This window comes from Strigops habroptila, chromosome 4 (genome assembly GCF_004027225.2).
Source record: "Strigops habroptila isolate Jane chromosome 4, bStrHab1.2.pri, whole genome shotgun sequence".
Lineage (NCBI taxonomy): Eukaryota > Metazoa > Chordata > Aves > Psittaciformes > Psittacidae > Strigops > Strigops habroptila.
Genome location: NC_046358.1, coordinates 78851599 through 78865572, shown reverse-complemented (window position 1 = coordinate 78865572; position 13974 = coordinate 78851599). Strand labels below are relative to the sequence as shown.

Genomic DNA, 13974 nt, shown 5'->3' with positions numbered 1-13974 from the left:
GGAACTGAAGGTTGTCTTGTCACTTCCACGCTCCATAAACAGTATAGACGCTGGAATATGGTAATATTTACTCCTGTTTTGCCATCTGCTTATATATGCACATAAACCATGTGACTCCCGGAATGTGGAGCAGCAGAGGAACAGCCGTAGCTTTTCATCACAAGATAAAGGTACAAAAATCAATACACATCTTTTCTTTCTAATGAAAAAGGTACTAGTGCACAAAAGGAAGAGCATACACAGTGAAATATAAAAACAAAACAAACCCCACACTTTTCAGTAGAATATATAGTCCTTGGCTTTGGTTTTATACTGAATAGTCAGTGTCTAAAAAAATAAAACCCCCAAACCCTCCCCCTAAATCCCTACCATCTTGGTTACATAACCAGTAAAAAACCAAACAAACCCAAATCCAGAGGACTAAGTTGTTTATCTTTAGAAGAAAAGACCCATTCCAGCTCCAGGCCAGGTTGCAACAGGATGAATGTCCCCAAACCATTCTCACCTGAGCACCTTGACGTACCTTAGAAAAACCCCAACTTTTAGTGCTGATTTCCACGCTGAAGAGAAGTTCCACTGCTCCTTTGCACAGCCAAGCAGAGCCCAAGGAAGGAAGCAGGCACCCAGCAGCATCAGCCTAACACCAGCCCCTGGACCAGGTGCTCGACCTCTGCCCAAAGCCAACAATTACAGCCCCCACCCCAATCACCTCCCCATGCAGGTGAGGCTTTTCACTCAGGTGTTTATTGCTAAAGGCAGTGCTAAAGACAGCTCTCAGATGGGAAGCATGTTTAAATAACTCTACATGGCCAAAGGAAGTGTAAAAAGCCTCTGCTTCCCTCACCAACAAATTAATACAGACCCCCAGGCAGTGTTTGAAACAATAGACCATATCCACACACAGGCTCCTAGCCACACAGGGATGTGTCCAAGACAACTTCCCATTGCACCTTTTAACAGAGTAAAATATGCAAGAGCTGAAAGGGCAGACCCCAGCACAGACAACTCCAGACTTCAGTTCCTCCAGTGTATTTTGAAAAGAGCTGATGAAGAAAGGTGAATTGACTGCAGGGCTGATTCCTCTGCTGGTATCCAGCCCATGTGAGATGAGAAATTTACACTCTCCCTGAGTTTAAAACAGATTCTTTGGATATTGATGGCTTTTTTCCTTAGGGCAAGGAAAGTACTATTGTGGGGCAGGGTGGTGGTGTTTGGTTTAAGGCCAATCAGAACAAAAACGTTCAAAATCAAGTTGTGCGATGTTTCATAGAAACCTCAAGATCTCCATGGCCAGAGAAGGACGTCAGAGCTAGACAAGCACTTCTGCCCCAGCTGGCTGTTCTCTTATAGAAAGCATTATCAAATTGCTAGTTTACCAAGCAGAGCATTTGGTTTACTGTCAGACCCAATGGACGCTGAACAACTTACTCTACCTTAGTGCCTCTGCTATCACACTTCAACAAGTCATCTCAGTGTTGAACAGTTCTTTTCACAGTGATTTGGGACACTTCTGTTGCCTACAACTGGTCCTTCACCCAGAAGGGGTCATACTTTCAATTTATCCCAACTGTAAAAATGAGTATGAACGTGGGCTCTGCATCCTATCCTGCTCCAATGAAACCACTGTATGCCAGGCCACACCACAGACGCAGGGGCAGAAACCAGATCTCAGCCTGAGCTTCAGACACTTTGCATCCACATGTGGAGACTCTCTCCCTAATTCAGGTTACGTGCACACCTAAGCCCCTTTTAGTTGAAGATTGTGATTTAAGACATTTAGGGAATAAAGATAACTTCTTACAGGACTGTACTTCAACCAGTGTAGAGAGACAGTAGCTGAACTGATATCAGCTATGAAAGAGAACATTCAGCATCTTGTGTGACTTTTAAAGGAATTAAAAGACTCATTTGACAGTGCATTTTAATTAAAAGTTCATTATAAGAATTTTCTTTTAAGAACAGCATACTACATATTAATGGAAATATGTAACTTTATCCTACAAATGGGACTGTCACCATATTATTCTTACAATTCAAACATATGAAAAATAAATATGATATTTAGCTTTATAAATTCCCCCCCCTTTAAATCCTTTTTCTTTTAAATAACAAAAGTATTAACTCTTTCCCGTTACAGTGCATTTGCTATCTGCAAGCCACAAACCAAGTAGTCACGTCAATGCCAAGGAAACAGCAACACTGCAAAATATTCAGAGAAAGTGATAAAAAAATATAGTAGTCAGCCCAGTGCTTACAGAAGAGACAATCAACAAGAATTGAAAAACCAGCACATTTTCATATTTCATAGGACCATTATAATAACATAGAAAACAGTGCAGAAGACTTATGCTGGAAAAATATATAGCAATTCTCAGCAAGCAGAAACTGAACTTTGGCACTTGCTCATAAAAAGGCCTTTCAAAACAAACCAAAAAGGAAATTCACTTAGTCACAGCTTGTATATTTAAAAAAATAAAGACATTGACTAAAGCAAGAGAAACAATAGAGAAAAGTTTACAGTCCAGGTCACTACAAATTCAGTACATTCATCCTACAGAAAATACAATTACAATCTTTCATTCATCCATCTATGCTGGGATCCTGGCTAGCAAGAGACAGGCTTTGGGACAGAACCTTACCTGAAGCAGCTCTGTTTCAATGGGGCTATGCTGATGACACAGACCTCTCTTCAAACTGAACTAGACTAGCATGTCTCAGATACATTGCCTCCTTACCATAAACCAAAGATTTCTAATCTGCAAATTAAAAAGCAAGACCCTTGCACTCAGACAGTGGCTGTTCTGCTCTACCCATAGTTGCACCATAACCACTGTAGTGTAAGGATGAAGTGATTTCTTTAAAAAGGGCTAAAAAAGAATGGCTTCCATTCAAAGGGGAGACAATAGACTGGAAGGGAGGATTCACATTTAGTGTGTTCATCTGGACGCATTGTCAGCACTGCACATGATCAATGGGATTACTGTAGTTAACATGTGCATGCCTGTTCCCCTCCCTGCCAGAAGAGCTGATGTACTAAACTCAGGCCTAACCAAAAGGCTGCTGCAGGCCAAAGCATATTTTTGGATCAGGCCATAAGAAAGCAAGGGCTGTGCTAGCCAAGAAGTGCTTCTTTCAGTGTAAGGCTCAATGCCCCCAACTAGCAGCTATCTTTGCACTGAGGCAGTTTACTCAATTTTTTTTTACTCTTTTGAGGAATTAAGACTGGGAATGGGCAGAGAGAAAAATAAGTGCTTCAGATTGCACAGAAGATTGTCCTACTAAAGGGGGCACTTGAATGGGAAACAATTGCAGCTATAAATCTAGCAGACGCTCTTCGCAAGTCTCCACAGGCCATTTAGTAGCACCTCCAAACACATCAACGTTGTTATCAACCCAGGGTATGATGTTGCCAGGCATGTTGGTAGAGCAGTTAGCAATATTCATGATGTCTTCAGCTTTTAAGACCCTGTCCCATATATTGAACTGGCTCATCTCCCCAACGAAGGCTTGAGTTGCATCAAATCTTCCTCCTACTGTGTCCTTTAGGCACACAAGAGTTAGGATTAGATGAGAAGGTTATTTCAGCATTTTCTTTTTTCCAACCTGAAGACCCTTCCCCCGAGCCACACTGCTAGAAGGTGGTGCAGAGCTAGGTCACAGAGACAAACAGCTTCAAGGTTCTAAAAGGGCTAATTTGAACAAGACATTCTGTGGAACATTTAAAAGCCTCAATCTGAAATTTGTCAAAACAATTCAAAGCAAACAGTAGTGACTGCATACCGTCACACAAAGCACATATAACTAACCCTGCCCCCAAGCAGTAAAGCAGGAAGGCAGCTTTAAATACTGAGGCTAATTTAGGAGCCATTTTGCAAGCTTGGCACAGGACAACTTCAGCAAGAACTGCAGAGATGCAAGATTACTCCAAAAGCTTTATGGCTAAAGATTAAACTGTAACCTCAGCCCTTGACCAATTGTCTGCAGGGTCTCTAAGATGCAATCTTTAGTTCTAAATACGTAGGCTTCTTCTGGTTGTACCAAATGACTAACTCAGACTGCTACTGCATATGCCTAAAAGTGTTTGCTCCATCCACTGCTCAAGGACAGAAATCACACATTTTGTGTGATCACACTCACATGAAACTGATAGCATAGGATAGAACCAAGCATAGTACAGACAAACAGCATGAGTTACAGAAAGCCTGCCAGCCACTTAACAGTAAGCTGGAGCATCTGCTATCACTAGAAGAGAGATACTGAGTTGCTGTAGAGCGTCCAGAGAAGGGCAACGAACCTGGTGAAGGGTCTGGAGCACAAGTCTTATGAGGAGCGGCTGAGGGAACTGGGGGTGTTTAGTCTGGAGAAGAGAAGGTTCAGGGGGACCTTATCATTCTCTACAGGTACCTGAAAGGAGGTTGTCGTGAGGTGGGGTTGGTCTCTTCTCCCAAGTAACAAGTGACAGGTCAAGAGGTAACAGCCTTAAGCTGTGCCAGGGGAGGTTTAGATTGGATATTAGGAAATATTTCCTCTCCAGAATGGTTGTCAAGCATTGGAACAGGTTGCCCAAGGAAGTGGTGGAATCACCGTCCCTGGAAGTGTTCAAAAACTGTTTAGATGAGGCCCCCAGTGACACGGTTTAGTGGTGGACGTGGCAGTGCTGGGTAAAGGCTGGACTTGATGATCTTAAAGGTCTTTTCCAACAGGAACAAGGGTTTAATAAAATTTTCCTCACTGCTGCTGTTGGGGGAGTTTTGATTTTATTTTTTTAAACCCTGGAACACACTGTCATTCACTCACCTGTTCCTGACCCAGGATCAAGACACCTCCAGGTTTAATTGGGTGCCAAGGAGCAAGATTCTCCCCAGTCCCAAGCTTCTCACCATCTTGAAAAGCCTCCCACATTCCATCTCTGGTTGTCCATGTTATACAGACATGGTGCCATTTCCCATCACTAATGAAGAGAGGGAGCTGGGCAACCTACAAAAACCCAAAGAATAATGCATGTTGCAAACCAAGTCTACCAGCTCAAGCACAACAGTTAGAGAGGCAGCATTTACTCTGTCCTCAGAAGCAAAAGCTTCAGAGGCAGAAGTTAGTCCACATCTTTCTACTTTGTTCCAACTCTCCTGTATTCAGAAACACAGCCACACTTTTTATTCTAGATGTGAGCTTTTCTTTCATCTAGAATCAAGTGACACAAATACCAGAGTCTAAGCTACTATCAATCCACTGATCCTGTATGTGGCATTTGTTGTTTAAATCTCAGTGGTTAGTCCTAACTTTCCATCCAGTGCTCACATTAAGTTTCTCTTAATCTGGGGTTTGCCAGCACCGTTTGCAGTAACAACTCTGACAAATGAATCTGCCTGCTTCTGGTAAAACCTATGGGAACTGTTACATAGAACCCCAAATAAGGAGGAACTATGCTCCTTTAGGAATTTGATCTGAAGACTTACTCAAGGCAACAGAAAGACACAAATGCAGTGGGCTATGGAGCAGCAGTAACGTAGGGGAAAAAAAAGCCTCACAGAACGTTAATAGTACTGACAAAATATTGAAGAGAATAAGTTATTGCTAAAGATAAGCAAAATGGAGTTTCCTTCTTTTCCACAACCCATTAGAAATAATTGGCTTTTCACTTTTATTGATTTTGGAGGATAAGACTGTTAAAAGTGCTTAACTAGCCACATGACTGAACCACCCTGAGCTGTAGATCTGTAAACATCTGATCCCTCAGACAGCTGCGAGTTACTAGGAAACCCAACTGAAGGTAGGGAGAAAGTGATTAGTTTTAATGCTAAGTTTCAACGGGTCTTGTTTTCCTCAAGCCTCACTCTGAAGCTTGTCAGAAACCATCAGTGGTATGCAACAGTGTGAGACAATTGTGCTTTTTGTAATTAAAGTCTGAAAAAATGGTATTTAAACAGATGTTCAGTCACTAAGCATAAAACCCCAGCCACAATTACACGCCTTTTGCTCTACATCTTCTGAAAAATTCCTCTTAACGTATCTGAACTTCTAGGATTAGAAAGATAGAAATACTGCATTTGGCTTAGATATCACCAGTTTTACAGTAATGTGGCATCAAATACTGCTTTGATTTCATAAAACAAGAAACGAGATGGGCTAGTAAATTCAGAGGACGTGTAAGTTTGTGCACATCTACATGTCTCACCACTTTGACTCAACACACAAATATATGTACCATTTGACTTCGTTTCAAGTACTTTCATGGACCTGCAGAAAACAGATGGACACCACCACATAAGCAGACATTACCATCTCAAAGGCCCAGAACTGGCTTCTCTCAGAGAATGAAAGAGTTACTAGGGAGGTATCAAGGGTTTGGGCCTTATTCTGATTATGCAGACAATAAAGAAGAGTTATTCAATACTCACCTTATCATTGATCAACAGTTCAATTGGATTATTCCCCCATTCTATAAGGACAATTTCATTAGCCTGCCCAGGAACAGCATATGAGAATGGAGTGCCAATTCCAGGAGAAGCACTTGATCTCAACCACAAGCATACAGTAAATGCATAAAGCTCTGGCAGAGTCTTCTTGATCTTCCCATATAAGTAGTTTGTGCGAAGAGGAAGGGAGACTTTGAATTCATCAGGTGACTTAAATGCACTGTTACCTAGAATTACACCAAGGAAGAAAAACCTTTAACATTAAGCAAAACAATGTATTCGCAATTCAGGTTAAGAAATGATGTAATTGATACTGAGAATCTTTGGAATTTTAATCACTTTAGAGAGGTACACAAGAAAATTATACTGAAGTAGTATTACTGAATGCTGATTTTGCAGCACAGAAAAATACAGCTAGATGTTATAAACATCATGCTAATTACTTAGTTTATTCTTCCTGCTCATTTAGAGCAAAAGAATAGATGGCAGACAACTAACAAGAGGCCGTTAAATATTTTCTTTCTTCATTGCTTAGTTCATGGCTGGAGGCCTGCCTGTTTCAAACAATTCAAACTGGTTTAAGAGATATTTACTGTTACTAAACATGGATTCTCTGGTATGCTCATTATTAAAGCATCACAGTGCTTCCAAACCAGTATTTCTTTTTCTACTCCTGCTACACAGGGAGTTAGCAGCAGCATCTCCATTTTACAGATAGCAGGCTGAGAAACAGGTCGATGCTCCCATTTTGGGTGGCCAATCTGAAATAAGAAAAATCTGCCATAGTCCAGAAAGCAGAGTTAAATTCAGCAGAACTGATTTCTGCCCAATAGACAAATCAGGAGGAGATCTGAACAAAAACATAAAGCTGAAGTTCAAAATGACCTGAAGAAAAATGCAATATGAAGTTACGAAACATCAGACATTAGTTTTAATATAAAAACAGAAATTAATAGTTAGCTTTTTCTAAAACATGTGATAAAAAAGTGAGATGTTCATGAAACTGAGAACCCTTAAGACTAAAACTTCCTAAACCTGCAATACTCTGTATTATATAGTTTGTGTATACTTCTTATGTAGTTGATTCAAGTAATTTTCTAGAATTAAACATTAAGAAGAGAGAAATCTCACATTGTGGGGTTTTATTTTGTGGCACAGTTCTGTAGTAGAGTGTCACCCTCAACCATTTAGCAACCTGTTCTTCTGAGTCCCACTCACTTCATTTACTCATTTACATTTACATACATTCCTGAAACAAATTCAATCCCCTCACAGAACTTCATGCTCCAATCCAAATGAAGAGCTGTTGTCGCAAAAGGTTGCCACAATCCTCATATGTAATTTTTAAACTGTTGGCATTCTCTCAGTTCCCATTCTCAGAAGCAACTGAAGTGTTTTGACTGCATTTTTCACAGAATGAGGGGGTGGAAGAAGAAAAAGCTTATCTGATGTTACATTTGTCTTGAGGAACTTACAGACCAGAAACTGAAATATTCTAAACTCTAGGCAAAAGAACCCCAGGGTCTTAAGACTAATGTTAAGCAACCTCCACTAGGCTGGTACAACCAATCTCACATACATAAAAGAAACATATCCCATTAAGAGCATTAGTCACTCTGAAAGAACTTAAGGAAGCAATAATGGGTTGAAAAAGAACAAATTATATTCATCTTTTTTATATTTTTCAGTCTGTTCTCATGACTTGAAAACATCCACAACTCCAAATGATTACAAGATCCTCCAGAGCAATGTGCACATGCACAGGATAAGACAATCCTTTTCCTACAGAATGTGTACTATTTTTGGACAAGATAAGCAAGAAATAGTTATTCCCTCTTAGTGATGGAGGCAATAGATTTAGACACACGGAGTCATGTCTCCAGCAAAGCTAAGAATCACATTGAATCACATGCTGATTAGGTGCAGGATTATTTCTCCACCCAGTCCTGCTTTTTAAAACATCATCTACTGCTGCCAATGGAGATAACTGGTGAAGGAATTACCAGAGACTTTGGGAATGACAATAGCTGTCAAATTTCACTCTTCTGCCCCACTGGCAACTTAAGACAGCTGTCTCAACTACAGATAAAAAAAAAAAAAACAAAAAACAACAAACCAAAGTTCACAGTGTCATCTTATGAAGTTAGGCTTTTTCCTCCATTTATTTAGCCTTAGGACAATGAAGAGCTTATGACACTCTACTTAGTTGTCAGGAAGAAACAATATGGCACGTAAAATAAAAGGACAATAGAAATACTTTTCTCAAAAGAGGTCAGATCACTTCAAATATTGTCTGCATTTAACCTACAAAATCATTAAGTTCTTGTATCATTATTACCCTCACTTTGATTTGACAGAGGAACCAAAGGCACAGAACAGCTAAATCACGCTGAAAGAGAGCAAATTACACAACTAAAACAAAGCCTGTGTCTTGGTTTCTGGCCCAAGTTCTTTCTTTCCCTCAAGACTTAACACAGCCTGCTCTCCCCATACAAAAAATAAAGGTGGGAACAGGCTATTTTTAACATAGATTACACATTCTTGTTCTCCCACCACTCCCTGTCTCCTTCTGATGAGTTGCTGATATGAGTCACATCTTTCAGAGACAAGGACTAGCAATACTTGCCACATAAGACATCAACATGCCATGAATCCTCGAGATCTTTATTTGTGGTTTAGGTTTTATCTTGGCTCTCAGGAAATACTAAATGACAGAGCCAGGGGAAGAGCTCCTCTTCTTCCTTTCCTTTTCCCCTCCTTCACACTTTGTAAATGAAAAAAATAGATGCAATATTACACAAATGGATCCATTAGGCTGCATTTTAAAATTCATGAGATATGTATGTTTGCACCACTGTGAAAGCGTGCCCATTAAGCTGCTTTTAAGCAGAGAGACTACTCACCTTGGAAAAATCATTTAAAGATTGGGCAGTGATATTTACTGGTACTCCAGTCCTACAGAGTCCACTCTGCAGGAATATATAGTCAATACAGAGAGATAGTTCTGTTCTTTAGTTCACTTCCATGGGCATTTGTAATTCAAATAAACAGACTCTACTCAAGCATAGAGATCTCTGTAATAATTAATCTAAGTATCTGAATAAATGACTAGGATTAAGAGAGCATCCCCCAGTGGTACCATGTGTAATCTACTGTAAACTCTGAAGGCTATACACTTGGGATATGACACAATTCAAGTATCTGCAGTTAACCAAAGTCATAACCAGCCATGAAAGGAAAGACAAACAGTAATACTTCCAAAGCATCAGGAAATGGTTCTGGTATAAAATGCCATTTGTTACATCAAAGGCAGCTGTGCTAATTAAATTTTGCCCATATGATTTTCAGTCCAAATAAAGGTAGCTCTACTTAGCTAGGGATTTGACATTATTTAGGTCTTTACCTGACACCAATGTCATACTTTCTTCCTATTTCCACTTGCCTCCTTATAGAGCTTTCCATCCCACAAACAATAAAGAGTTTCATCCTAACCACCCACATATGCCAAATTAAGAGACAGAAAGACAAAGCCATGCAGAGGTCTGTCAAGCAGGAAGCTTGTGACAAAAGGAAAAAGGGAATCCAAGTATTTGCACTGTCACCTACTTTTTAGTCCAGCACCTTAACTGTCTTGCCCTCAAAGCCAACATTTAGACTACTGTGCTAGAAGGAGTAAACAAAATTAATCAGCACAGGGAAGCTTTTAGATTCTGTATAGATTACCTTTTTCTAATTCAGACACTCTTTCTAGCAGGGCATTCAAGGCTGTCTCAGTCTTCTGCCGATGGGCTGATGTCTCATTATGAAGCAAAGACTTTTCATCCTCAAGCTCAGCCACTTTGCTCAGGAGTTGGCGTTCCAGGTCTCCCAGCCTCCGCTGAAGCATCTCTCGAAGGTCATTAGGCAGTGCTGCATATGACACATTGGCTCGGAGCTGGTGCTTTAGTGGAAATGAGAAATAAAAAAAAAAAAAAAAAAAGATTGCCATTTCTAAACCAGAAACTGTGAAATAAAGACATGCTCCTGATTCAAAGGGAAGGCAAGATCACCAAGTTCTCCAGCAAGTACAAAAGAGGCATTGCTTTCTAGCACTTGTAACATTCAGTGCTTTTATCAACAGTGTAGCCAAACAGGTCCTGAAACAAAAGGGCACTTTTGTTAGAGGTTTCCAGGGTTTCATATGAAGGAGTCTTCATACATTTAAGTTCAGTAAAAATCAATATAGGGAGCCAGGTCTGATGCACTTCCATTAGTATGGGTACACGTGGCACATTAGCCAACTTTTGGTTTACTTACTGCAAGTGACAGTGGCAGCTTAAGCTAACAGAAAAGAACTATTATTTCTTTATAAATAAAAATTTAAGCTACTTCAAAAAGCAAATCTACCAAATGAAAGTTTCCTCATTTTTGATTTGCAGAGTAAGGAAATCGGATGTTCTTTAGATCAACCGTAAGTTTTAGCCACTCAAAAAAACCACGAACCCTCAAAACCCCAAAGAAACAAAACCCACTCCATGCTCTCTCACATAACACTGGTATCTTTAATGATACTAAGAAACCAATGGTTCTACCTACCATATTATTCTAGTGGAGTTTCTCTCTACAGCCCTAAACTAAAAATGCCTCACAAAGACAGCAACAGTAATAAAAAAGTGTTACACTACCAGATCGTTCAAAACTGTTCTTGAAAGGCAGTCCAGAGTGTTCAGACCTCACAGAACAACCTTTAGGAAGTTACTTGTCATCCTCACATCACTACCAACTGTTTGGAGGGCAGCATGAGGACACACGTGTGTCCTCATGAGACTCAGACTGTGGAAAGCAAAACAACATCCAGCAAGATTCCTATGGGAATACTCTCTATAAAATATTTCCATGAGTTCCACTCAACTACTGTTCAAAGGCTTGTGGAAATCACTTTCTGGCAGGCTTGGACCACACACTCTTTCTATTCACAGACAGAGAATCAGGTTGCTTTTATTGTATGTCAGCTCTAAATACATCATCTGATCTTCACAATCTGCCCAACACAATTTCCTCATCACCACTGGTCTGCTCAGCACCATATGCCAAGGTCTTACTGCCCAAGACGCCAGCTCTGTAGCTCAAACCCCATGAAGTCACATTCCCAGAAAGACAGATTTAGACATATCAATACAGAAACTAAGCTGGTGATGAGGAAAACCATAATCCCACCCCTATGCAGTGGAAGAACACAGTTACAGGGGGACCCTTTGGGTTTTTTAACCATTGAAGCAAGCAGATATATAGTCAAGAAAACAAGACAGGCCAACCATGCAACTCATTCCCATGGCTTGGCCAGTTGGGATTTATCTCCAGCACGACTAAGCACACTAGCTGTGTCCACCAGCTGCCCAAAGCCATACCTAACTCGTTCCAAGTCCCTATGCGGTGGGCAGGGGTGGCCCGCCCCGGCCCTACCTCCAGGCTCTCCAGCCGGTCCTTCAGGGTCTGCATGGTGCGGCTCAGCTGGTCGATGACCTGCGCGGGGTCCCGCGGCAGGTCGCCCATGGTGTCCTTGCCCTTGCCCAGCTCGTTCCTCCACGTCCCCGCGGCGGACTTGCCGTCGGCGCTCTCGCAGCGGCTCAGCTTGCCGGTGAGCTCCCGGATGGCCTCCCGCTGGCTCCCGATGGTCTCCTTCTGCTGCAGGACGGTCTCCCGCAGCTGCAGCACCGTGGCTTTCAGCTCCTCCTCGGGGGGCAGCGCGCCGACCTGCATGGGCACCGGGGGCAGCGGGCAGCCCGCGCCGGTCGCCTCCAACGGCAGCGAGGTGCACACGAACCGGCTCCCGGGAGGGCTCTCCTGGGTGCCGGACGCCGAGCCTCGGACACCCGCGGCTACGGCGAGCAGGAGCCCGGCGACCACAGGCAGCATCCCGGCTGGTGATCGGGGCGACGGCTCGGAGGGGACGCCGGGGCGGGGTCCGAGGCGGCGCCGCGATGCCAGGAGAGGGGAAGCAGGTCCCGCCGCCCCGTCCCGCTCTGTCCCGTCCCTGCTCCCCACACCGCTCCCGCGTTCGCCGCCGGCCCGCGGCTTTTATAGCCAGGGCGGGCGCGTGGAGAGGGCGGGGCCCGGCTCGCGCCGCGCGCGCTGGTTGGCTGCAGGCGGCGCTGACGCCGCGCGATCCCCGGGGCCGAAACTCCGCCGGGGGGACCCGGCCGGCGGCGAGCGGGGGATGCTGGCCCAGGCGGACCCGAAGCCGTGTCCCACCGCTTTGTCCAGCCGGGTCCTGGCGACCGGCAGGGTGGGAGGCTGCAGAGCCCCCCCGCCTCGAGCCGCCTGTGCCTCTGGGCCAAGGGCCTCGCGGGAAAAACGCTGCTCCGCATGTCCAGTCTGAACCTCTCCTGTTTCAGCTTATACCCGCTGTCCCTTGTCCTCACACCAGACACCGCAGCGCAGAGCCTGGCTCCATCTCCATGATCTCCTCTGATGGATTCGCTCCAGCTTGTCAAGGTCCTTCTTGGGGGGAGGGGGGGTGTCAAAACTGGACACGGTATCTCCGTGTGACCCAGGCAGGGACAAGTACAGCATCAGCACTAACTCTCAAACCACTTCACACACAGCCTGGATTCTGCTGGCCTGGGCCAGTGAGCTAGTTAAGCTAAAAGATGTCATTACAAAACCGAGATATAGTTCAAGTGGTAGGTCAGTATTCAAATTTATGATGGAGGGAAAGGGACATTTTGATAAGAAGCTTCAGAAATTTTTATGGAGTACCACAAGGCTGTTGTTGGACCATAAGGTCATTGTAGGTTTAGCTACATTGTTCATGCTATCCAATATTTTTAACACTAATACAGTTACTTTAAATTTATAATCTCTGAAGGCTTGTATCTTTTTCCAAATGCCATACAAACACCAACTTGAACAGTTCTTGCAGACTTCTTATGGATATGCAAGAAGAACTGTTACCTCTACTAGGAAAATAGAGAAACAATTTCCTCATGCTTCAGCAGAGGCTGCTCTTAGGACTCTAAAACCCTGGAGTAGAATTTTAAATTTTTAGAAAGTTTATCTATGGAAATTGAAGACATTTTACCATAGGGTGAGTAGCTCTTACTATGACAGATGTAACTTTTTTAATAATCATGAATAAAAATAATAAAGGATACGTAATTGGAGAGATTTTTAGCTTTCTTCAGTCACCATGTGAACTGCTTTGTTACAGAATGAGTTAGCAAGTTTGAAGGAGCGTGTATTGCAGTGATAGTTAAATCTGATTGTTTTGTGAAGTCCAGTTTATTTGTTCAACTCCTCCAGCAATGTCCTGTCTGAAAGTCACGCTAATCAAAGCTGACTGCAGACACTCTTTGGCCATGCAAGCAAGAGATTCAGCTCATATTGCATATGCAAGGAGGGAGAACACAGAGGATGGGGAGAGCTCAATAAGCAACTAGAAGCTCCGATTTCTGTCTGAACTCCTTTTGACTGGAAACCAGGTCTCAAGAGACTGCTCTGCTTCCTGGTTGAATGGAACTGAAGTACGCAGTCAAATACAGAGGCTCTGACTAATTCATGGTTAGACATTTAACTCCCA

The 13974-nt window shown here is 42.8% G+C and overlaps 1 protein-coding gene across 1 annotated transcript; it reads right to left on the bottom strand.

Moving 5' to 3' along the window:
• Nucleotides 1–1904: 1904 nt before the first annotated feature.
• NPTX2 (neuronal pentraxin 2) lies at nucleotides 1905–12503 on the bottom strand. The gene is made up of 5 exons (XM_030484697.1): nucleotides 11859–12503; nucleotides 10140–10356; nucleotides 6399–6643; nucleotides 4798–4977; nucleotides 1905–3540 (listed from the first exon to the last, which is right to left on the bottom strand). Exons 1-5 carry the CDS (start codon nucleotides 12309–12311, stop codon nucleotides 3313–3315), a joined length of 1323 nt encoding a protein of 440 aa, XP_030340557.1. The 5' UTR covers nucleotides 12312–12503; the 3' UTR covers nucleotides 1905–3312.
• Between the last annotated feature and the right edge of the window lie 1471 nt (nucleotides 12504–13974).